We start from the raw sequence: 27,130 nt of genomic DNA on the forward strand, positions 1-27,130 counted from the left end.
CGCCAGGCATCTTAGAATGCAGGATTTGATCAAATAGCGCTTTCTTGGTTGATGTGTGTGCCTTTTTTGTGTGTTAAGGACTTTAATTAAGTTTTATTGGAACACTTGTTGAGAGGATGGCTTTCAGACATAACTCAACAAAAGTTGAAGAACAGTTGGCCTGAAAGTCCCATCAGCCCTTCCCATTGCCAATGATGAAGAATCATGTGCTATGTTAATGTTGATTTATATTGCGCACCGTTATCACCCAATGGCAGTCTCCAGGCGCTCACATAGCTCTGCAAGAAAGAGGATGGGGTTGGCTAGTGAGGGAAGAGTGAAGGAATAGGTCCTTAACCAGGAGAAACTGGCGTCTGTGTGTGTTGGCTTGCAGATGGTTAGTGTGTGCACTGGCTTATTGTACCCATATGGGTACGGTCCAATGCCTGGGTTGTTTCTATGTGACTGTTTGTTATGTAGGAGTGTGTCTGTGTGTTTTATGTGTAGATTGGGGTATGGTCCAATGCCTGCATTGTTTCTATCTGACTGTTTGTTATGTAGGGGTGTGTATGAGTGTTTTATGTGTAGATTGGGGTAAGGTCCAATGGCTGGGTTGTTTCTATGTGACTGTTTGTTATTTAGGAGTGTGTCTATATGTTTTATGTGTAAATTGGATGGTATTTCAGGTTGTGCGCACTGGTTTGTTTTATCTGTATGGGTATGGTCCAGTGTCCAGGTTTGTTGTTGTAGTCTTGTGTTACTTGGTTTTGGTGTGTGTTAGTGTATAGTCTGTTGAAAGTGGTCAGTTACTCCGCCATGTAGGACTTTGCCAGTGGCAAAAATCCAACATGTCATGCATTTGGCAGAATTGTCAGTAGTTGAAAATAATTTCACATTCAGTATTTTCGACTTTGTGTGTCTTAGCGAAATTCTGCACTAAGCCCTATAGATAATGGGTTTCTCAGCCACCTTTACTCCATAAAAATAGGCAAATACTCCCAAAAAAGAAAAATGGGGAGTACAAATACTCCCAACAAAAAATAGGAAACAGACACACAAGGAGCCCGTCCCCCTGCTTTCACCCACACATCTCCATTTATTGGACTAGTAGTACACGTATTGCCACAGGAAGAAACCACTATTATTACCGCCTGATCTGAAGAGGTACACAGGAGCCCGTCCCCCTGCTTTCACCCACACACCTCCATTGAATGGACTGGTAGTACACGTATTGCCACATGAAGAAACTACTATTATTACCGCCTGATCTGAAGAGATACAAATGTAACTTTTAATGTTCATAAATAACTAGGTCCAAAGAAAATAGTCTTACAAAAACATTTCTATTTTACAGTTAAAAAATATTTTTATTTGCTTATAAAATTCGACCATTTTGAGTAGGTTTTACTTTTACTTGTTGTGCCGGGGTACTGATAGTATATTTTTCTTGAGTTGAGTCTCTGCGTGTAAACCGTTTCTCGACTATACAGAAAAAGATGGCTGCCATGGATCGGGGAGAAGGGAACTACTCATAGTCCCTTCTCCCTTTCCATGGCAGCCATTCGGGAGGCGGAGACACGCCAGGAACTCTACTGTTCCCGTCAGCGGTGAGGGACATGGCAGCGCAATGCAAGTGGGGCGGGGAGGGGGAGGCTAAATATGTGGAAAGGTGGGTGGGAGGTGGGGATGTGAGGGCACAGTGTTGCAGGGGAGCCCACTTACCTTTCATCCTGGTGAGGGAAGATGACAAACTCCTGTTCTGAGGAGGCTTGGAGTGGGGTCCTTCCCTGTGTGGTAAAGATCCCGTTCCGAGCCTCCTCTTTTGCCACCACATCCCCCTCTCCATGTACTAAGATGAGATATTGATTTCAATCTTCCTCAGGGGCTAAACATGGAAGCCTAGAATGTCTTTTTGACTTTATGGATTCAGATGGAGGATGGCAAGTAAGCCTGGGTGAATAAATTCCTCTGAACCCTGAAAATCAATTATCTAAATCGGGTTTAGATGGAATTATAAGGGATTCTGGTGTCAGATTTTGAGTCATTTTAAGACAATTCATACTGTATACATTAGCTTGAAGTGGTAAGACATTTTCCTACTAGCATAAGTTCAAACAAAGCAAAAGTTAATTGAATAGATCAGAAATGCAGAACATTTCATGCGGGGATGCTCGAAGAAAACAAAGTGCCTCATTCATGCAACATTTAGCATGGTGCAAAGTGACTTTGCACTGCCAACAAAAAACCTGATTCACAGAGCGGTGCAAAGTGTATTTTGACGTGCAAAGTCACTTTGCACTGCAAAAGTACTCCTTGCACCGCTCTGTAAATCAGGGTGTTTGTTGGCAGTGCACAGTTACTTTGTATCCGTGCAAAGACACTTTGCACTTTGCTAAATGTTCCATGAATTAGGCCCAAAGTGTCTAATTGACTAATGGATTGCATTTTATTTTTTATTGAATATACAAACCAAAATTATGTTTTTGTTTGCAGCTGCCAAAAAACCTTTATCTTTAAAAAAGCGGATGTGTTTTATTTGCATTACTTTGAGAAATGTGCAAGTCACTTTATTCAAAGTACAAAAAGGCTTAATTGCAAGTAACATGAGTATCAATGGTGTGTCCTCTCCCCACCGTAACTGAAAGCAAAGAGCACAACTATGCACCACATTTCAACTTTGCACTGGGGCTGTGTGGCAACAAAGCACAATGTTTCTGCAAGGACGTGCATGCCAATTTTACCAATGGCACAGTTTCAGCACTATGCGTGCAGGTTATGGTGATGCACCCTAATTATTACACAACACCTATTAAACTTTGCGAAATAAAATCATCAGCTGCAGGTTTCTTTTGCTGAAACCTACCATTCAGGTATCCTCCAAGATATGATGCCACAGGGCAAGTCCTTGGACCCAATGGTCTCTCACACCAGAGTAAGGCCTAGTCAGAACTTCCCTGAATATGAAGCGGGCACCCCACCGTTGGATCATCCCGAGCAGGGTTGCACTGGCCTATAGGGAACTCTGGGGATTTCCCAGAAGGCCTCTGCACCATGGGCCTCTTTGGTGTGGTTGCCAGTTTTGTTTCGACATTTCTTCATAGGAAAAGGGTTGGGCTTGCTGAAAATTTGCTATATGGGTCCACCATGAAAATGGTTGCCTCTTTTGATGTCCAGTCCACCCCCAATTCCAAGACATTCCCACTGATGCATCAGCCTATCCCATTGTAATCATTGGACTGCAGAGGCTCTCGATCCTGCTATCCCCGTCCCAAAACTCACACGAGCAGTGGTGAAGCGTAGTGCAGTGCTTTAAAAGCCCCCAATTAAAATCAATCATATTATATAAGTACGCTTTAAAGCAACCACACTTTGTACCTCGCTCCGGCTTGATCCTCTCTCTTTCTGCAAAGCCCGCAGCCGCCATGCTGACTCTGTTCAGCCATCTGCAATACAAAAACAAAGTGAGTTGCTGTTTGTATTTATTTGCGCTTTACAGTACAGGAAATCAATGCTCAGGGAGATTCAAGGGCATCATTTGTTTCAACTATCGCTGGGGCGGCTGCATTCTCTGATGGATTTTAGTATACAATGGCTCTAGCGATGCGTGATTCCACACTTTGCAAAAATAGCCTTGAGTCAGTTGTCTTGCTTTTCAAGAAATGTCTAACATCTGCACAATGAAGGGATTGGTCGTAATCAGAAAAAAATGTGCAATGGGAAATTCACAGATGTTCCATGAGCACACGAGGATTACTGTATCGTCAAGCTGCAATCACTTTTTGCAGGGATTTAAGCCCTAGGCTGGGCCAGAAATGGCATGCAAAAGTGAGTCAAAAAGATCACCACAATGCAGAGGTAAAAAGCAAAGGCTGCAAAGAGTATAATCTGTTTTTATGGGGAATTATATTATTCTACAAGTTTGTGCTTTTCAACGATTGTAAGAAAGAAAGGAGGAACAGACTGCTGCATATTAAGGGGATGAAAGCAAGTGATACATGCCATCAAATATGTGTTATAGGCAATAGTATAGTTAAGGTGAAACCTATCATCCGTCGAAAATGCAACATTTCTATGTCAAATACTTTTTGAACCATAGGATGGATCATCACGAAATTCTCAAAACAAGATGTCTTCCAGAGTCCCCCAAAACTGAAAAGTAACGTGAAAATGTTTGTCATGGTAAAAACGATATAAAGGGTCAATTAAGGGTGTGTTTTTAACTTTTTGCATTGGTTTTCCCATCAGTAAAATGTCAAATTTCTACTTAGGCGCACAGCCAAAACGATGGATTGATTTTCGTTAAATAGGAAACAAGTTCAGCACAAAGAGCTCGAAGGAAATCCTTTGTTGGTTTGGCGTAAACCTGTTCAGTAGGTATTTTTTGCACTTTGATGGTTAGCGCGGTTAGCTATAGCTAGCTATAAAATGTTAGCTATATCTCCCACGATGAATTGCTTGAAAAGGCTTTTCACTTCTGAAAATCGTCCCTCTTGAAAATCGAGATTTGGATGTAGATTCCTTTTTTTGGAAAGAACTCTAAAATGATAGAAGGGGCGTGAGCAAGGTGTTTTTTAGGCCGGGAGCATGTGGGCAAATTAAAAGGGGCGGATATGTGAAGGTTTGGAATGTAGGGATAGTGTAGATTTGTTTTTTTTCAAGTAATATTCTGAGATCTAGATCTGAATCTCAATTTACTTTTAATGGCAAAAGAAAAGAGTAAATACTTAACAAATATAAAATATTGAGATGCGACAGGCACAGTAAATGCTGCTTATGGGAAGAGAAGTATTTTAAGTTGATTTAGGAAGCAAACCCACTTTTCTGTTATTAAAATAAAATGTAGGGACTTTGAAAAGTGCAAAACAGAAGCTTGAGTGGTACCAATTCATGTTTGCAAGTACCTTGGTGGCTATTTATTGGGCAATGGGGACACGTGATTTAACAGTGTATATATTGATTTCTGTGGCACGTCAACAGTGAAGATCTCTCCAATCCGCTACCTCTTTGTCCTCATCCCAGTACCCCATTTGTTACTCAATTACCCCACCTCTCTCTTCCTCTGACATGTACCCCAATAGAAATACATTGCATTACCCCGAGAATCCCTATACCCCATCCAAGTACCTCATTAGTAATCTATTACATTATCCCCAAATCCATCTTCCTCACTCCAGTGCACTATTACCCCACCTCCCTCTTCCTCTTCGCAGTGCCCCATTAGTAATGTATTACATTACCCGAGGTACCTTTTCCTCATCCCATTACTTCATTATCCCCAGCTCTCTCTTCCTCGTCCCAGTTGTCCATTACCCTCACCTCCCGCTTCCTCATTTTAGTACCCCATTCATAATATGTTGCATTCATCAACCTCCCTTTTCCTCATCCCCTTATCCCATTGGTAATTCTACACATTAGTGCCACCTGCCTCTTCCTCATACCAGTACTCTATTACCCTTACCTCTCTCCACCTTATCCCAGTACTTTATGACCCCATCTCCCTCTGCCTTGTCCCAGGACTCCATTATAACTCACTTATATTGCTGCCACCTCACTCTTCCAAGTCCCAGAAGCCCAATAGTAATCCATTGCATTACTCCCACCTCTCTTTTTCTCATCCCAGTACCCCAATAGTATTCCATTGTATTAACCGATTTCCTGTTTCTTGTCTCAGTATCTTATTAGTAATCTGTTACATTATTGCCTCTTCTATCTTCCTTGTACCTGTACTGTATTACCTGCTTCCCTACTTTCTGTCGCAGTACCCCATTCATATTTCATGACCCCATTACGCTATAACTCGTCCTAGCACCCAATTAGTAATCCATTGCATTAGCCCGTCTCCCTATCACTCTTCACAGTACCCATTAGTAATCTGTTGCATTGTCCTGCTCCCCTCTTCTTCATCACAGTACTTCAATAGTACTCCATAGAAGTACAGCGCCCCTCTCTTCTTTATCACAAACCGTCAGTTGTAATTTGTTGCATTACCCTGTCCTCATCTTCCTCCTCCAAGTACACCATTAGTAGTTCATTAGTTACCACTAAATTACCTTTTCTTGTCCCAGCACCGTATTACCCCACCTCTCTCTTCCTCATCTCACTTTTTTATTATCCCCACTTCACTCCTCTATTAGTAATATGCTGCCTCACCCCACCTCCCTCTTCTTTGCCCTCCTACCCTATTATTAATCTGTTACATTATCCCCACCTCCATCTTTCTCATCAAAGTGCACTATCACCCCCACCTCCCTCTCTCTTATCGTAGTATAGTAATCTGTTGCATTGCCCCCACATCCCACTTCCTAATCCCAGTACTCCATTGGATAGCTGTTTCATTATCACCAGCTACATCTTCCTTATACCAGTACTCCATTACTCCTTCCTACCTCGTCCTTGTCCCAGCACCCCATTAGTAATCTATTACATTACCACAATACCTTGTTACTCATCCCTTTACCCCAATAGTAATTCATTTTGTAACCCCAGATCCCACTTCCTCATTCTAGTACTTCATTACCCCACCTCTCTCTTCCTCTTCCCAGTCTTCCTTTCATTACCCATTACATTGACTCAATCCCACTATTCGCTGTCCCAGTATCTGCATTAGAATTCTATTGCATTACCCCCACCTTCCTCTTCCTCGCCTAGTACCCCAATAGTAATCTATTGTATTACCCACACATGCCTCATCCTCATCCAATTAAACAATTAGTAAACAGTTACATTATTGCAATTGCCCAAGTCCTTGTAAAAGTACTCCTTTACCCCTGCCACCCTCTTCCTTGTCCCAGTACTTCCTAACCCCCACTCCCTCTTCTGCATGCCACTATACCATTAGTAATCCCTTACATTATGCCACCTCACTTTTCCTCATCCCAGTACCCCAATAGGAATCTGTTGCATTACCACTACCTGCCTCTTCTTTGTCCCAGTACCCCATTAGTGATCCATCACATTTTCACCACCTTCCTCTTCCTCGCCTGAGTACCCCAATAGTAATCTGTTGCATTACCCCCACCTCTCTCTCCCTCGTCCCAGTACCCCATTAGTAATCCATTACATTACTACCAACCCCCTATTCCTTGTCCCAATACTCTAGTATCCCCACCTCTCACTTCCTCACCCCAGCAATACATTTACCCCACCTCCCTCCTCCTCATGCCGTGTCCCAATAGTAATCCACTGCATTACCCACAAATCCCTCTTCCTCATCCGAGTACACCATTAGTAATCTGTTATATTATCGCCACCTCCTCTTCTTTGTATCAGTACTCCATAACCACCTCCCTCTTCCCCGTCCCAGTACCCAATAAGTAATCCATTGTGTTACCCCTGCCTCCATCCTCCATGTTCCACTACTTAATTGCCCCACTTTCAGCTTCTTAGGCCCAGTTCCCCAATACTAATCAAATGCATTACCCCAATCTCCCTCTTACTTGTCCCAGTACCCCATTAGTAATCCCTTATATTACCCAACCTCCCTCTTAACTCATCCCAGTAAACCATTATCCCTAACTCCCATCTCCATTTCCCAGTATACTCAATTACATCCACCTCCCTCTTCCAGGTCCCAGAACCAGAAGAGAAATGGTTACAATCATGCTACCTCACACTTACTCATCCCAGAATCCCATTACAAATCCATTACTTTACCACCAACTCCCCTTCTTCATCCCAATACTCCATTACCCCATCCTCCTCTTACTCATCCCTACACTGCATTATCCCACCTCCTTCTTCCACGTCCCATTACCCCATTCATAATCCATTGCATTAACCCCTCTCCTTTTTACTCATCCCAGTACACGTTAGAAATCTGTAGCATTACGCTGCCTGACTCTTCTTTGTCTTTGCACCCCATTAGCAAAATATTTTATTACACTGCACCCCTCTTCCTCACATTACTTCAATGGTACTCCATGGCAGTACCCCACTTCCCTCTTCTCATCCAAGAACCCCATTAATATGTTGCATTGCCATGCCTTCCTCTTCCTCTTCCAAATACTTCATTAGTAATCAATTTTGTTACCACTAACTCACTCCTCCTTGTCCGTGCACCCCATCAACCCATCTCTGTCTTCCTCATCCACTTCTTTATTACCCCACCTGACTTTTAGCTTGTCCTCATACATCGTTATCAATCCAATGCATTACTTGACTTTCCTCTTCTTTGTGTCAGTACCTTTTTAGTAATCTTTTACATTAGCCCCCATTCCCCTTCCTCACCCAAATGCACCATTACGCCCACCTTTCTCTTCCTCATTCCAGTACCCCTATAGTAAACCATTGCATTAACCCCACATCCCACTTCATCATCCCAGTATTCCATTAGAAATGTGTTTCATTTTCACCACCTACCTTTCCCCCTTATCAGTACTGCATTATTCCTGATCCCATCTTCCATGCTCCAGTACCCCATTAGTAATCTGTAACCTTACCATGACATCATCTTCCTCGAACCAGTGCCCCATTAGTAATCCATTACATTACCACCACCTCTCACTTCCTCATCCCGGTACTTCTTTACCTCATATTTCTCTTCCTGTTCCAAGTACTTCAATAACAACCCAGAACCTCATTCATAATCCATTACATTGCCTACACCTTCCTATTCCCTGCCCCAATACTGCATTAGTAATCTATGTCAGTTCCCCCACTGCTCTCGCCCTCGTCTCAGGACCCCATTAGTAATCCATTGCGTTACTACCATCTCCCCCTTCCTCATCCCAGATTCCCACTAGAAATCTGTTAAATTACACCAACACCCTCTTCCTCACCCCAGTACTCCATTACGCCCACCTCCTTCTTCCTTGTCTCAGTACACCTTTCATAATCTGTTGCATTGCCCCTGCCTCTCTTGTTCTCCTCCCAGTACTCCATGATCCCCACTGCCCTGTTCTTCCTCTTCATCGCCATTAGTAATCTGTTACATTATGGCCACCTCTCACTTCCTCATAACAGTACTCTATTACCTGCTTCCCTCCTTGTCCCAGTGTCCCATTAGTAATCTTTTGCATAGCCCCTACTCCCTATTTCTCGACCGATTAGTAATATGCCTTCCACCTCCTCACCCAAGTACCCCAGTGGAAATCTTACGAATTACAGCCACCATCATCTTCGTCTTTGAAGTACCCAATTACCTCACCTCTATCTTCCTCGTATTGCTCCTCCAGTGTACCCATCTCATTCCTCTGCTTACCAGTCAACCTTTTATAATCCATTGAATTACCCTGCTTCACTCTTCCTTGTCCAGTACCACATTAATAATTAATTGAATTAACAGCTCACTTCTTCTTCATCACAGTACTCCAATAGTAATCCATGTCAGTACCCCTCTTCCCTCTTGTTCACCCTATTACCCCACCTCTCTCTTCTTCATCCCACTTCTCCATTACCCCACCTCACCTTTACTCATTCCAATCCCCCATTAGCAATCCATTGCATTACCCCACTTCCATGTCCCTTGTCCCAATACACAATGAGTAATCCATTCTTATTTAGTTGGCAAAGAAAAGATGAAATACTTGATAAACGCCAGGTTTTGCAGCAGAAGAACACAGATTGATAACAAACGATATGACATGAGTTATGTGATCAGAAGGAAAAAAAAGTAGAATTACAGGTGGTGACCCTTACAATTCAGTGGAAAAGCTTAAGTTTAGGGACAGTTAAGGTGAATAAGTCCAGTGCAAAAAAAAGTGGCGGTTAAGGTGATGATTTAATGCAACAACAAAACCCCTCAAATTTAGAAGGTGTTGGAAGCAATGCTACCTTAACTAGGAGGGCATCGATTGCGCAGGGAAAAGGGCACTCATGTGACTCACATTTTACTTAAGAATTCCAAGCATTACTACTCATGTATTTCTGTATCTATTTGGAATGTTTACATAGTTTTTCAAAATGTTTACCTCATAGGTGTCAGATTTTAGAAAAATTATGAACATTTTGGTAGTGACATCACACACTAATTTCAATTATGGCCAGTTAGATAAGTGCCACACTAAATCACCAATTTGCTTCCCTTATAAACACATAAAATGATCCATCACATCTACATCCACTTTAGCCTAAGGTAAATTGGATACCCCTCCAAAAAATGTGGTTGGGCTGGTAGAGGTTTTAAACAGTTCCTCAGTTTTTGCCCAAGCCTTAATATCACTCATCAGGTATTCAAGAATGTTATCTAATACATTCCACCAGTTCAAGCACTGCAGGTTCTGATTAGATTGAGATACCTCAAATGGCTTCTCATTGTCCATACCCATCAAATTTCCCCTGAAACCTCTCGGTGGCACACTTCTATCTCCTCCGAAAGAAACCTCTCTTTCCAAACTCAGCTTTTGACCAATCATCAAGAATATGCAGCCCGCTTTCTTTTTTAATCATTCATCATTGTCCTCTTCATCAGCCACCACTTCTAAATGTTCTTAGATGGTTTTATAAACAATTCCTCAAACAAACTCATTGCAACAATTGAATTGTACTGCAGTAACAACCCCTTTCACAATTTCATTTTGTGGTAGTTTCTTCATTCCAAAATTGAGCCTCTTAGGAATAATGGTTTATTGTGGGTTGAAATAACAATCTACACTTGTACTTGGTTGTTCCCCTGGCACCATTTCCCCTTGCTTGCTTTAGCTTAAGCAAGTAGAGTTCAAAAGTATTTTGTATTAACAATGTTCATGTTTAATTTCATCATACTATATCATAAAAGGCCAGATGTATGTTTGCCCTAAGCCGTCCTGCATGCTAGAAGGAGCTGTTGCCTTATGCATACAACAATAAGACTTCAAGATCATCTTCCAGGCAAAAAGAATGTGTATTTCAACAATGATAACATCCATTTAGCTACAGAAAAGGCCCAAGGCAGGGAAAATATATACATTTTTTTAAAACATAGACAGAAATTCATTTGATGAACCACTATTTCTCCAAAAAAATAAATATTACTTTTTTCACAGTTTTTATGTATTATGTAATTATAAATTGTAGTATTTCTTGGTATCTATTATTATAAAAATAATATTCTTCATGTACGTTTTGAACTTTATTTGACTTCAATTTACTTTATTTTAGGATCTCATGTCTACTTCGAATCATGCTGCATGTAAATTGTATTATTCTGACATACCTCAACATCATATATTTGAGTCCAAACCCGTAAGTGGAATCCAACACAATGAGGACCAGATAGAACAATTGGCTGGAAGAGTGATGCTAGGCCTTCCATTAATTTGAATTGTATATCTGAAAAAATCCCTTTTGTTGATTTATTTATTTAATATTTACTTGTTTTTCTTTCCTTATATTTATTTTTGTGTTTCTCCTTCTCTTTCTCTCTCCCTTTCTGCTCTTTCTTTTCTCTCCCTTTTCTCTGATACTATCTTTTCTTTCCTTGCCTATTAAACTTATTGTAAAAGCTGTATTAATATACTGTTATGTTGTCTAAATGATGTTTATTTGTTAAAATATGATACTGTTTTTATCTTCCGCATGTTATACACATTTCAATAAAGAAATTCGAAAAAAGGGGAAGAAAGTTAACATGATCATTGAAAAAAAGAACAATTGGCTGGATGTACTATGTTCAACTTTCAACAGATTTTGTGAGATTTTGTTTGAGGTTACTACTCCTCCAGCAAGATCCTTTACAATATTTGTTTTCTATTAACATAAATTCCGTTAAAATACACCACATGATATATTTATACTCTGAAAAAATCTTCCTTTATCCACATTAGCCTGTGTACGTGGGCTTTTACATTAGTTTTTGATATTTTGTCTACAAACTGATCGAATATAGGGCCGGATTCATCGAATTATTTGCGTAGAAAACAGGGATTTGCGCGCCATTCTGCCTGCAAATCCCCACTCGTCAAACAGGGATTTGCAGGCAGAATGGCAAACCCCCATTTTTCACGCAAATAATTCTATGAATCTGGCTCATAGTGTCCAAACCTGTTTAACATTGCTCACGCGTGACAGAATATTCACAGGACTGGTGAAGTGAAATGGGAGTGAGGACATGATCTGCATATTTACGATAACCTGACAACAAAGATGGCTGACACTGCACCCGGCAAAAAACACACACACACACACACTGGGAGAAAGAATTTGACAACCTCCTTCACAGGTTTGCCATGCTGCTTCTGGGTGCACCCACACGCATGCTTGCATGTGCACACACACACACACAAATACGTGTGCACACACGTACACACATCACATGTATTCCTTATAAACACCATGATTAGCAACTTAACCTCTATAATTAGAGTTCATATTTATGAAAAGTGTGATTCTGTGAAGGAAATCTACTCTCAACAATAGCACACCATTGTATAGCCTCACTTTAATGTCCACAATGCTACGCTAGTATAGGTTATCTATCCGTCATTCACTTCTGAATACATACTGACCGTGAATCCTCAGTCACGGTTTGCACTCATAGTGAGTTTTTCAGTCCCCCTTTTAGCCACTGACTGGACATTGCATTCCTGACTTTCGGTAACAGACTAGTTGCATGTCCATCACGCAGTCCGTCACCCATGCGCTCAGTAACCCTCTTGTCTTGGCTCTAGTATTTTAATTGTCACAGATTGATTACATTAACATTAAAGGTTGCACTCGCCGTATGCTGCACTGCATGTTTCCGATGGGTTGCAGTGCAGAGGTTCATGCAGACGAACATAAGGCTACAGCATAACCACAGAGAGCATCATGAACACACACATAGGGAAGGAAAAGAGGCTTATCCCATCAGCACGAGCAATTATGTTATCAGCCCCAATTGCTCACGCAACCGTGTCAGGTCCCTTTTCCTATTATCACAATAAAGAAAATAATCTGAGTACTATGATTGCACCTGGTGTGATATTTAAAAGACACCAACTGACATTTACAACAGGAGTACCCAAATCATCCAGACTCATGCAGTCCAAAACCACATGCGAAGCAGATTTCTTGGGGGCCACAGGGCGTGGGTCTGGGGGTCTGGTAGCATGGTCCATTCCCTACATGCAGTTAAAGATATGAAACTGATTTAGAAAAGATAAAGTAAATGCAGGAATCGCCAACAACTAAAGGTTGACATCTCCTCCTTGTTTCAGCTGCCACTTGACAATTCCCCCAACTTTCCCCTCACATACAAACCTCACGCCCACTGCATTCCAGCTCCACTTAACCACCACCATTTCCCGAGGACCTGATTTACAAAAGTGTTTTACAATCAGGCCCAAAGTCTTTTTTATGGAAAACCTGTGGTGTGTACGATTTTCAGCTTTGGCAAATGTCAATTGTTCTGTCCCAGAAAAGTACCTGGGAACGTAGTGTAGGTATAAAGGGTCAAAGCGTTGTGCCTGCCAAGGTTGCAGAGTGTGGGGTCTGATTTACAAAGTGTTTCCCAATACAATTGCACCATTGAAAAACTCATTTGTACATCAGGCACTGGGTATGAGATACAAAGTAAAGCTTTTATAACGGTAGGAAGCCAAAGATCCCTAACTATTTTGCCAATGAGGTAGAATGACAGCTTGCCTCTAGCTACACGTCACAGTGCCCCGTGCCATTCAGGAGTTGCTAGTTCAGTCCAGTTTTTTAGTTTGGGCCATTGGCTGTTGCTTGCGCCACCTATAAGCTGACACTATTGCATTAGACTTCATGTAGGGAGGAATGGCATATGAGGAGGCACACACAGCATGTAGGTGTTGTTTGGTTTTGTGCCCACCCATTGACTGCCCATGGCAATGCTAATCCCTGTGGCAATTCCCACACAATTCCTTCCCCTCCCCTCCCAAAACACCTCCTAATGGGAATTCCTTGAGCTTGCTTTAATCAAGCCTTACCACCTGTTACTGGTGTAATAAAATGTCTTACCAGGCCTGCCATCTGCCACTCGATTTATAAGCACTATGCATGTCCTCGACTGAAGTCCTGTTAAAAACAAGCACTGGCCAAGCCGACAGTTTTGACTTGTGTATAAGTAGTACGCTTTTGTCAGGCACTTCAATTAGATGCCCAGGTACTCACACCATTTTGCACCTGCTATATCAATGGCCAGTTAATACCACTATGGCTGGGCCTGGAAAGTTCCTTTCCCATGACTGAACAAAAGCCCAAACTGTTGGCATTGCCAATGCTTGTTTTATTTGCTGACCAATTTACAGTTCTGGGTTCATAATGAGGAAATTCATGCCTACGAATTCCAGATTGTAAAGTAAAAACCAGGACTGCAACTGTATCTCCCAAACAGAATAGTGTATGTTGGCCTGTATGCCAACACCCATTCTGCCCATCTACCGATCTGAAATGCAAGGTTCTGCTCCAATGCTGTGCACCAGAAAACTGTCATCTAAAAAAGTTGAATGTTGAATCATGTCAGGCAGATGGAACATCACTGGTACTCAGCTCCAAAAAAAACATTGCCGTTTGAAACGTGTTCTTTTATTCGGGAACATTAAAGCAAATCCTTTTCATCATCACCAGCTTATGTAAGATAGAGGGCCTCATTCTAAGTGTGGCGGTCTGCAAATAAGGGTGCCGGCCACACCGTACCGGCACCCTTTCCGGAGAGCCACACTCCAACTATGCCTACCAGGGCTATTGCACCCGGCAGGTCTGACAACGGTGCCAGTGCTTAAGTGAACCTATTCCCATGGAGGCCAACGGAACTCCATGGGAATGGGGACTTCCCGAATCTGCAGCCTGATATCACGGGTCGCTGGGGCTTGTAATGTCCCGGTGGCACCACGATATCAGGCGGCGAGTTCGGGGGTTACGAGGACGGCGGCAGCCCGACAGTAGCACGGGCTGGTTACCAACGTTCTCGTAATGAGACCCGGAATTTTCAACACTTAACTTCTTTGGGTGACGAAAAAACTTACAACAAAAAGGGGTTCTTAACAGAGTCAAACAAAGGGCAGCTTATTTCTAAATCTCTCATTTGTATGCGTTTTTAAAATGTGTTTCCAAAATAGAGCATAAATAAATGACTGGGCCGCAGGCCCACCCTTTGCTGCAGCAACAACAAACGAGCGGTCTTGTGACTTCAGTGAGCTGAAAACGACAACGACAACAGATAATTTATTTTAGTTGGTGGCTCTGCTAGCAGCGGCGCCCTGTTCCATCTGTGGTGCTAAAACCCAGGAGGAGCTGCTGACAGAGTATCCGGTAGCGGATTCATTAGTAACAAGAGCGCGTGCTCATGAGATCATCCTCTCCCAGGAATATCTAAGAATAAATGTCTGCGCGCGCACACCAAGTTGGAGGGTGGCTGAAAAGTTTCCTCTGTGTTAGGGAATCTCTATTCTCTCCCTCCCGCCACTGTAATGCATGTTTTAAAACATTTTTTTTGTTCAATAAGCAGGAATAGTTTGCTGTGATACCGTTCATATAAGGGTCGGCATTTGTATATCACATGTTTACTGTAGAAATATCATAACGCGCTCATATGTTCTAGAAGTCCTCTATGGATACATATTATGAAGAAAGTACATATCTTAGTATACAGCGAAATATGCAGCAGGAAGAGAGCACTAGTGTTCCAAATTCAATTACATAAACTGAATGGAAAACTACTAATAATATTCACTCTCCATGGCTAAAATCTGACTGTTGATATCTGAATAACAAGGTGAAATGCAACAGCCTTGCTTTTCACCCTTCAAGTTGAAATAATATTCACCGTCCACTATCTGTTTAACCTGTTCCGTTGCAGACTGTATGCACGTGGCAACTGGTTACTCCTAAGTTGGCTTTCAAAATAACCTATACGCTCCTCTGTTTATTCTTTTATCATGGCTTTTTTATTTCCTTTAATGTGCATGTAAGTATTCGCTGAGAGATGTTCTGTGGATTGCATAAAGGTCACCTTCACTGGTGTTGTCTGGGGTGAAGAGTTGAAGGAAATACGTCATGCTGTTCTGTGAATGTGCTAATGACATGAGGTGTGGAGTGTTGTCAGAGGCTATCCTGCACACCACCATAGACACTGGCTATGTTATACTGGCACCTGATGAGGGATGCTGAGCCAATGGGGCTGCTCATAACCTGGGCTGTATTGAATGGTGCAATTCTGTGTTCAGAGCAGTCTAACATTTGCGTGCCCACTGGAAGGGCCTCTGACCCTCTACCTCCTGATCCCACCCAACCAGAAAAGTGGTTAGCACCGACGAGGGAAAAACACAGTTCCTTACAAAAAACAATAGACATACAAATAGAAAACTTTCCAGCATCCATGCCTGCTTCTGCCTCACTGCATCTGGGTGTCCCGGAAGCCTGTTTTCAGTGTTCTTTATGGCTTTGTGATAAACATTGAAAGGTGGACTAACTGTATTTCACAGTCCACTGGCACCCAACTTAGTCAATGGATCATTGCCTGCCAGTCAGCCATTTAGGTCCGCCTGGCAGTTTCCGATAGCTTGAAAAAGGGAATAATTAAGGGGTCGCTGTGTGGAGGTACACGAAGAAGAGGATCATTCTGCAAGATCTTCTGTAACCCAGGGCTTATATCAAGCATCAAACCAATGTTTTTGTAGACAACACATTGCTGACTGAAATACAGAAATTGAGCTTAGTATGAATTTCAGATTTGTCTTCTTTGATTTCCTGGCAACCTCTCACGTGGTCTACGATTCTCCTAATATCTGTCAATCATCCTAAAATAGGACTTACCATGAAAGTGAGTGGGCAATTAATTGCTTCACCTGAGCTTTGGTATTTGAAGGACTGTCCCCCACGTGGGATGAATTCCGTGGTTGAAGCTTGGGAAGATAGCCCACACCCCATAACAATGTTAATGCTAGTATCACTTGTTACCCAGTAATGTAACATACAATGAAGGTGCCCTCCTTCAAAATGGGGTGGGGGGAGCCCTTGGGATTCCTGCCACCCATAGACATGCTGGAACCAAGGGCCAGTCTGGGGGGGCCTGTGAATGGCAGGGCCTCTCCTGCACTGCTGGGGGTACAGGGTCGTACGTTTCTCCCTGATAGTTGCTTGAGAATGCAAAAACATTTCCTCTAATAATGACATGGATGGTAGCAAACATCTACCAGCATAATCTGCTTCTTTCTACAGTTGCATTCTCCACTTCAATGATGAGGTGTTTCTAGGTTCCCCGTAGAACATATATATATATATATATATATCAATGAAAAAACTTTGTTAAAGGGACGTTATGGTTAAGTTGCGCTACTAAAAACCTATGAAATTCTGTGAAAAAAACTTTGTTAAAGGGACGTTATGGTTCCAAGTAAAACCGAAAAACCCTTGAAATTCGCCAGTTATGGTAAGCTAAGCAACCATAACTCGCGCCACCACCATGCACTGCTAAGACTAACACCCACGACATCAAAGATGACATCACAAATGTCATTGATGACATGACTGATGAAATCACATGTCTGGCTCACTCTTTTTTCTTTTGCTGACATATCTAGGCCACATGGTTTTCTTCAGTAACAGTCAGAAACTAAAAATTGTATTTTATTTGTAGACGTATCCTTCAAGTAGGTTCTTACAGTAATTCCCTTAGAGTCCAGTCACATCATATGAAACATATCCATACGGGAAGACACAAGCTTGAAAGACAGCAATCCTTTTTGTGCATAAAGATAATCAATAGATTTATCACGATTATTTTATACGGTTGACAAGTGTAATGTTGTTTTTTTTATATGTTTTTACCGCAATGTTCACAGACACCCGCCGCTGTCTGCGAATCCAAGATGGTGGGCGTTTCCAAAAATCTGACGCACTTCACGCTTTTCACCATCCAATCAGTGGGTGCGTCCAATGTCTGCGGACACCAGGTTGCCTTGTAAGCCAATCGGCCAATCGGAGCCCTTTCCGCGGGCCGAACAGGGAAATGGGTCCACGGATCAAACCCAGATATCACTAATTTCTTTGTACTTACGTTTTGATCATTTAAAAATAAATACTGGACGGATTTCCACCAAATCTCCAAAAGCATGCTTTCAGGACCAAGCCGCCGCTCCTGCCGCAAATTTGGTGAAAATCCGTCCAGCGGTTTGGGCTGTAGGAGTGAGCATATTTTTTCTCTGTCACATTATGGAAAAAAAAAAGTGGGACCCGCCTATAACTTTGCCCCCCCCCTTGACAAAATCTCACCAACCTTTGCAAAACAATTCGGAGCGACCATATACTTTTTTCCCAAAGTTTGGTGAGGATTCGTCCAGGGGGAGCAAAGTTATAAACCGCCCAAAAATAAGTCTTCCAATGGATTTAGCAACTTAACCATAACTTCACGCCCGCTACCGCTGGCCGTGTGATATTGTTTATTGGCAAAAAATACTGTTCAACCTTAACAATAAAAGATTCAAACAGCAAATTACAATTTACATCACAGTAAATAAAATTACTAAATAATACAAAAGAAATAACAAAAAGAAATAAAAGAAACATACAAATTTACTTTTAAAAGAGCTTTCCTGTGCACACATTTGAAACATTTCATTTTAAGGCAGCATTCAATTCTAATACATAAATAAAATTGCAATACACAATGACCTGTTCGCACCACTCAAACATAGCTTCCAAATTTGCTCAGAATTGAAAGATTTCATTTTATCTTTATGTTTCGAAAAGATATGTGGTGCTCCAAAGCTTCACAGGATGCAATTAAATGTTCCAATGATTCGAGTGAGTCTACTTCTCTGAAAAACGGCAAAAAGTACTATCGACTCTGTCATAATTGTTAAGCTTATGAATATAATCAATGAAATAACCTCCAGTGAACAGCCATCGTACCTAAAACCTTGTGCTCATGTGAAGGGGATTCCTACACTTTTGACCACAGAACATATATATGTACAAAAAGGCAAATGTTGTACTGTAGTTCTGGACTGTGAACATTCTTCTCTCCAGTTTTGGCTTGGAGTAGTAATGAGCTTTGACATGTGAGATATTTGCTTTTATTTTATTTTATTTTAATGGACATTTGTATGGCACCCATACACAAGTGTTTCCAGGCACCCACAAGTGTTTCCAGACGCCAAATAATTGTATTCATTTGTTTCCTTAAACCAAAAATCTAAATGTAGTCAGATCCTCTCATTGCATACAGCTCTACCGGTAACATATGTCTACTTTAATCATTAAAAAAATAGTTTTAGATGTTAGGGGGAAAAAGTAAAAAAAATATTAATAATTCCATTTGATGAACAATCTACTCATTTACATTTAAATGTAATTAGTGTTATGCGGCAAATTATTTTGTGCATTGACACTGACGTTTTAAATCTTGTCAGTTTGAGTCTAGTGTGATCACTCTGAACTTTGATAATCTCATCTCCTGGATTCAAGATACTGATTAGCGCTATCAAACGGTACTGTTAGAGGGAGCCAGTAAAAACGTAATTGCATCCTTGTTAGGCAAGACTTGATGTAGTAATCCCGTGGGAGACTACACAACCCTTGTCCCCTTGGTATGAGGTAAACCACCTATTGGTATAGGTCTGTACTACAAAAGTTGGTAGTGTGACTGAGCAACCAGACTTATATCAAGAGGGGTAAATGTGAGCTGTAGAGCGGTAGCAATGAAATTCACCATTACAAGTATCCAAATAAGACTTACACTCAAGGTTTTTAGTTAAAATAATTATTAATTTATTCAACGGTTTTCATTAAATAAGCATTCTTTAAAAAAGGCAATGTGCAACAATCAAAATACACTTCAAAATACTTTCTCAGAATCAACCCAACACAAGTAGATACTCTTTAGAGGTACTTGATACACACTTCCTACACCCTGAGGTGACTTCACTCACTAGGACAGTAATGGCATGTATTTATCACTTGTACAATTTGTAAATTCTGAGGTTGGCAGAAAGGAAAGGTTAGAGGAAGGAAAAAGGTAAACCAGTTCTCGGTGCATGTGAGCATTTTATATCTTCCAATGAAGTCTAGTTTAAACCTTTCCCAGCAATATTAGTTTAAAACCAATTTGTCACCTATGAGGGACAGTAAGAATCAGCGTCAATGGAATAGAAGAGTCTGCAGGGAGCCAGGACAGCCAAAGTCAATTGGAGCAAAGTCTATGGAGCTGAGGAACTTCTTAGATAGCAAACATCTTGCACAAAGTTAGAGAGCTTGTTGAAGAAAAATCACTGTAGGGTCACAAGCCGTTACACTTGTGAAGGTTAGAGCTGAGATCAAATCTAGAAAACTGAGCTACTGCAAGTCTCAACTGAGAAGAGCAAGCTACAGACAATCTGGTAAGTAGCCCAAGTCAGAACAGTAACTTTGGTCAGAAGAAGAGGGTCCAGCTGGCTTCTGTCTGGTTGAAGCAAGGCAGATCCTATGTTCCTGGGCCTCAGTCATGGGGACAAGAGTGAGGATATCTGGGGACTCCTGCGGCAGTAATCCGAAGGTCAGCAGCAGCTATGGGCTCTTTTCGGATCAGCGGCACTTTGTGGTTTCAGCGCTCGATAAATAGCACCACTGCGGATCTTGGACACCGGTTGGGCTACCTTCACTCCTTGAATCCTGTACTCTGGTGAGGTGACTCGGAAAAAGGAAAAAGGTAAACCAGTTCTCGGTGCATGTGAGCATTTTATATCTTCCAATGAAGTCTAGTTTAAACCTTTCCCAGCAATATTAGTTTAAAACCAATTTGTCACCTATGAGGGACAGTAAGAATCAGCGTCAATGGAATAGAAGAGTCTGCAGGGAGCCAGGACAGCCAAAGTCAATTGGAGCAAAGTCTATGGAGCTGAGGAACTTCTTAGATAGCAAACATCTTCCACAAAGTTAGAGAGCTTGTTGAAGAAAAATCACTGTAGGGTCACAAGCTGTTACACTTGTGAAGGTTAAGAGGGTCCAGCTGGCTTCTGTCTGGTTGAAGCAAGGCAGATCCTGTGTTCCTGGGCCTCAGTCATGGGGACAAGAGTGAGGATATCTGGGGACTCCTGCGGCAGTAATCCGAAGGTCAGCAGCAGCTATGGGCTCTTTTCGGATCAGCGGCACTTTGTGGTTTCAGCGCTCGATAAATAGCACCACTGCGGATCTTGGACACCGGTTGGGCTACCTTCACTCCTTGAATCCTGTACTCTGGTGAGGTGACTCGAGCTTGGGTCGCCCTGCTTAGGGAGGGTCCTCAGGAGACTCCTCAAGCTCTTGACCGGCTTACAGACATTGCAATTGACTGCGTATTTTTTGAACCATGGCACTTGGTTCCTGCAGCAGCAAAGAAGTACAGCCAGTTGGGGAAGTCCTTCGAGTTAAGTTCGTTTCAGGGTTAATTGGTCCCACTAACCTAAGGGAAGAAGTCATCATTTCCAGAACTTCTATTATTGATCCGAAAGAGGAGTTTCAGCACAGCAGCAGGGCTTCATGGGCAGTTCGACAGTCCAGGACGATGCAGCAAGGTTCGTTCATGGTTTCTTCATCAGAATGTCCTTCCCAGTGGTCGACTCTGTCTTCAGTCCAAGAAACCTCGTCTTTTAAGCAGGTTTCTTCCATTCATGCACAGCCTAGCTGTCACTCACACAGTAGGGTGGCTGTCCTGCAAGAACAGCTCGCCAGACAATCAGGACTGGGTGCATTCAGGTAACCATGGAGACAAAGGACAGGGGAGGTTCGGGCACCTCGCTCACTTCCTGCCCTTGCAGACACACTAGGGCCAGAGGCGGGTTTCAGTACTGAAGCCTGCCAAAGCCAATATGAACAAAGAGGTCAAGCCTGGTTTGACGCACAGAGTAAAACCCCAGAAAGACCTGAAACAGAAAATGGCGAAAAAAGAAGACCAGAGCAATTTTGGCACAATGGTCACCCACGGGTGCCATACTGCAGCTGAGGATTCAGCCTGCCGGAGAAAAGCACAATGGTGGGAAAATTAAACCAGTGCCACCAGCCATTTAAAGTAGTGAGGGCAACATAAAAATGGTTGCATGAGTAAGTAGACAAAGGGGCTACTATGTAACCCCCATCACTCAACATAAAATTGGGGGGGGGGTGCTGGACCTACAAAGACAAAAGGTAAGTAAAGTCAATTTCACTTTACTCTTCTTGGGACCTGTAGTTCACCCAAGAAAAAGTATTTAAACCTCTATGTGGCACTGCACTGAAGGTGCTGTGTGTCACCATACAAAAAGTAGATGCCTATGGAGTTTATCAGACTCCAGAAACGAAGGAAATATAAAATCCAAATCAGATCAAAACACATGCGAGAATGATAAAACGGGCTCCAGCAAACGAGCTGGCGGTCTCTATGGTTGAACGGAATTAGCATAGAAATTAGAATTCTCCCTAACACTCGTCCTCCCCCCCATACTAAGGGAAATGAGGATTTAATCCACTCCTGGATGAATCTCATAATCCGATCATCATACTTTCTGCAGAGACCATCAGCATTTTGGTAACTACACCCTGACCTCTTTTCTATGGTGAAATCAACTCCTTGGAGGCTGATTGACCATCTTAGCAATTTTGGATTCTCCCCCTTCATCTGCATTTACCATCTCAAGGGTTGGTGGTCCGTCTGAATCACAAAAGTAGAACCATACAAGTATGGTCTAAACTTCTTCAGAGACCACACAATGACAAAACAGGCATGTTCAATAGTTGTCCACCTTGTCTCATGGTTCTTCAGTTTCCTACTGATGAAACAGATAGGGTGTTCCTTGCCTTTCTCATCCAGTTGACTGAAAACTGCACCTATCCCTGTGTTAGAAGAATCTGTCTGTACAATGAAGGATTGGTTGTAGTCAAGAGCTCCGAAGACTCGAGCTTGACAAAGGGCTTTCTTGAGTCCTTCAAAAAACTTAGTGTACTCCTCATTCCACCTGACCTTTTTGATAAATTTGGGTGAGGAGATCACATTCAAGGGAGAAGCTCTGGTCTCATAGTTCTCTCTGAAGTTCCTGTTGTACCCAGTGAGACCTAGAAAGGCTCTCACTTGGGTCTGCGTAGTAGGGGTGGCCCAGTCTTGTACAGCTTGTACATTGATATGCAATGGCCTTATTTCACCTCCTCCAACCTCATGTCCAGGGTAGACCACTTTACTCTGACCAATTTGACATTTACTAGCCTTTATGGTCAGATGGGCCTGTTCCGGAGCCTGCAAATCTGTCCTGGGTAAAGGATGGGACTCAGTTGTGGTGACTGCATTAAGAGCTGTATAGTCCACGAAGAATCTCAACACTTTCATTCCTGCTTTTGGCACTAGTACAACTGGACTAGCCCATGGACCTGTAGACGGCTCTATTACCCAAAGATCAAGCATCTTCTTGACCTCTTCCTTTATGTCAGATCTTACATGGTTTAACAGCCTGTTACCCCTGCTTTTGAAAGGGAGACTGTCACTAGTGTGAATATCATGCTGACCCCAATGGGTCAAGCCTGGTGTCAGTGAGAACAGGGAGGCAAACAGATTTAACAGAGCCTTGCACTCCTCCTGTTGGTGCAGATTCACATCTGAAGAGAGTTTTATTCCTTTAAAATTCTCATCTGAGGGTTGTTTCCCGAGAAGATCAGGGAGAGGCTCAATCAACTCCTCCTCTTAACCAGAGGCTAGAAGCAAAGCTCCTAGTTCTGGTCTGGAAACAAGTCTTCAGATTGTTAGTGTGATAGACCCCAGGGGCCTCCTTGGGATTGCTCAAGTCCACTAAATAATTGACCTCTCCAGGTTTACCCACAACCTTGAATTGTACAATCCATTTGTCCTGTAAGGCCCTCTGACTTGTAGGTACCATAACCAAAACAAGCTGGTCTGGAGTAAACTCCACCACGTTGGCCTTTTGGTCATGCCAGTGTTTGACCAGAGCCTGATCTGCTTTCAGGTTATCTGAAGCTTCTGTCATCATGAGTGCCATCCTCCTCCTGAGGCCTAGCACATAGTCAGTGACTCTCACTGGCTGTAGGGAAGGAGCACTCTTCAATCCCTCGATGGTCAGGGCCAACGGGCTTCTGACTGCATGACCATAGAGAAGTTAAAAGGGGCTGAACCCAACCCCTCTTGAGGGACTTCCCTATAAGCAAAGATAATGCAAGGCAGTAGAAGGTCCTACTTTCTTTAAAGGGGTTGCTCTAAAGCACCTACCATGCTCTTCATAGTTATATTAAACCTCTCCACCAACCCATTGGTTTGGGGATGGTAGGCTTGTGAGAACTTGTAGGTCACTCCACAGATTTTCCACATGGTCCGCATATAGTGCATCATATATTTTGACCCCCTGTCAGAGATTACCTCTGTAGGAAAACCTACCCTGGTAAAGATACCAAGGAGGGCCTTAGCCACTGCCTGAGTGTTAGGCAGAATTCTCCAGAATGGCTAATTTCCCTTACCTTTAGAGTCCCTCAGCAGCTTTGCTGGATTTATAGGGTTCAATTGTTTCACCTGGTAAGAGTGTGAGCCTTTTTCCCACTCTTACAAGTGTTTTGCTGTGTGTTGTACATTTTTCTGCTCATGGGCTATGGAGTCTCACCCACTCCATAGGCATCATCTTTTTACTGTGTGTCACACAGCAACCTTTAGTGCAGTGACACAGGCTTGTCCTTTTAGCCTTCTCACTCTAAACTCCATTTTCTGGGACTGACTACTGTCTCCCAGAACATGCAAAGTTACAGAGAAGTGTTACAGCTCAGGCTGTGGCTAAGGCTCTACTTGGTATTTTTTACCAGAGTAGGGTTTCCCAAGGAAGTGATATCCGACAGGGGGTCCAATTTTATGTCCCACTACATGCAAGCCATGTGGGAAAACTGTGGGGTCACTTACAAGTTCTCTACAGCCTACCATCCACAAACAAATGGATTGGTTGAAAGGTTTAATTGTACTATGAAGAGCATGGTAGGTGCTTTAGAAGAACCCCTTAAAAGAAAGTGGGACCTTCTACTGCCATCCCTTCTCTTTGCTTATAGAGAAGTCCCTCAGAAGGGAGTTGGATATAGTCCCTTTAAACTTCTTCATGGTCATCCAGTCAGAGGTCCTTTGGCCCTGATTAAGGAGGGGTTGGAGAGTGCTCCTTCCCCCAAGCCAGTCAGAGTGACTGACTATGTGATAGGTCTCTGGAGGAGAATGTCACACATAATGGCAGACGCTAGTGATAACTTGAAAGCAGGTCAGGCTCTGGTCAAACATTGGCATGACCAGAAGGCCAACATGGTTGAGTTCACGCAAGACCAGCTTTTGCTAGTTATGGTGCCAACAAGGCAGAGGGCCTTGCAGGACAAGTGGATAGGACCTTTCAAGGTTGTGGGAAAACTTGGAGAGGTGAACTATCTGGTGGACCTAGGCAGACCTAAGGAGGCTCCCAGAGTCGTTCACACCAACCGTTTAAAGGCTTATGTCTCAAGACCAGGAGTGGGAGCTTTGCTTCTAGCTTCAGCTCAAGAGGAGGAGCAGAGTGAACCTCTACCTGGCCTACTCAGAGGACAGCCTTTAGACGAGAAAATAGAAGGAGTTAATCTCTCTTCTAATCTGACATCTGAACAACAAAGGAGTGCAAGTTTCTGTTAAATCAGTTTGCCTCCCTGTTTCACTATCACCAGGTTTGACCCTTTGGGGCCAGCATGATATTCTAACTGGTGACTCTTTATCTGTGAAAATCAGTGCTTACAGAATGTCAGACCATCTAAGAACCCACATAAAGGAGGAGGTCAACAAGATGTTTGATCTCGGGGTTATAGAGGCATCTACAAGTCCATGGTCTAGTCCAGTTGTTCTAGTACCAAAGGCAGGCTCCAAGGAGCTGAGATTCTGTGTGGACTATAGAGCTCTAATTGCAGTCACAAAGACTGATGCCCATTCTTTACCAAGGACAGATGAACTGGTGGATAGACTTGGTGCAACCAAGTACCTCAGTACATTTTATCTTACGTCAGGCTATTGACAAATAGCCATGACAGACCATGCCAGGGAGAAAACTGCATTTTCGACCCCAGCAGGCCTCTACTAGTTTAAGGTTATGCCTTTTGGATTAAATAATGCACCTGCTACATTCCAAAGGATGGTTAATCAAGTTCTGAATGGGCTGGAGGACCTCTGCATGGCATACTTGGATGGCATTGCAGTGTTCAGCCCTACTTGGAAAGAACATATTGACCATTTAGGATATGTATTGCAGGCTCTTGAGCAGGCCCATCTGACCATAAAGGCAAGTAAATGTCAAATTGGTCAGAGCAAAGTGGTCTACCTTGGTCATGAGGTAGGAGGAGGTGAAATAAGGCCATTGCCTAGCAAAGTACAAGCTGTACAAAACTGGGTCACCCCTACTACTCAAACCCAGGTGAGAGCCTTCCTAAGTCTCACTGGGTACTACAGGAACTACATAGAGAACTATGTGACCATAGCTTCTCCCTTGAATGTAGTCTCCTCTCCAAAATTCCCTAAGAAGGTCAGATGGAATGAGAAGTGCACTCAAGCCTTTGAAAACCTGAAGAAAGCCCTTTGTCAAGCTCCAGTCCTAAGAGCTCCTGATTATCACTAACCCTTTATTGTGCAGACAGATGCCTCCAATACAGGTATAGGTGCAGTCCTTGGTCAACTGGATGAAAAACGTAGGGAGCACCCCATTTGCTTCATTAGCAGGAAGCTGAAGGAACCAGAAACAAGGTGGGCAACCATTGAGCGTGAATGATTTGCTATTGTGTGGTCTCTGAAGAAGTTTAGACCATACTTCTATGGATCTACTTTTGTGATTCAGACAGACCCCGAACCCTTGAGATGGTTAATGCAAATGAAAGGGGAAAACCCAAAACTTTGCAAGGGTTTTATTTCACTATTGATCACAGGTCAGGATGTCACCACAATGATGATGGTCTTGCTAGGATGTTTGACCCAACTAGAGTGAAGAGAGTCATCCAGGAGTGGATTAAATCCTCCTGTCCCTTAGTCTGGGGGGGGGGGGCGAGTGTTAGAGAGAAGTCTCCAGAATGGCTAATTTCCCTTACCTTTAGAGTCCCTCAGCAGCTTTGCTGGATTTCTAGGGTTCATTTTTTTCACCTGGTAAGAGTGTGAGCCTTTTTTCCCACTCTCATATGTGTTTTGCTGTGTGTTGCACATTTTTTTGCTCATGGGCTATGGAGTCTCACCCACTCCATAGGCATCATCTTTTTACTGTGTGTCACACAGTAAAAAGATTTACTTTAGTGCAGTGACACAGGCTTGTCCTTTTAGACTTCTCACGTTAAA

The 27,130-nt window shown here is 42.7% G+C and overlaps 1 protein-coding gene across 1 annotated transcript in view; it reads right to left on the reverse strand.

Moving 5' to 3' along the window:
- The window catches only part of CNKSR2 (connector enhancer of kinase suppressor of Ras 2), a 2,376,238-nt gene that overhangs the window by 222,163 nt on the left and 2,126,945 nt on the right, over nt 1-27,130 (reverse strand). Inside the window, exon 18 of the mRNA XM_069639527.1 lies at nt 3,355-3,422. Within this exon, the coding sequence (XP_069495628.1) occupies nt 3,355-3,422 (68 nt within the window). The remainder of the gene's footprint in view (nt 1-3,354; nt 3,423-27,130) is intronic.

This window comes from Ambystoma mexicanum, chromosome 7q (assembly GCF_040938575.1).
Source record: "Ambystoma mexicanum isolate Mex_15411 chromosome 7q, UKY_AmexF1_1, whole genome shotgun sequence".
In the NCBI taxonomy this organism is placed as follows: Eukaryota; Metazoa; Chordata; class Amphibia; order Caudata; family Ambystomatidae; genus Ambystoma; species Ambystoma mexicanum.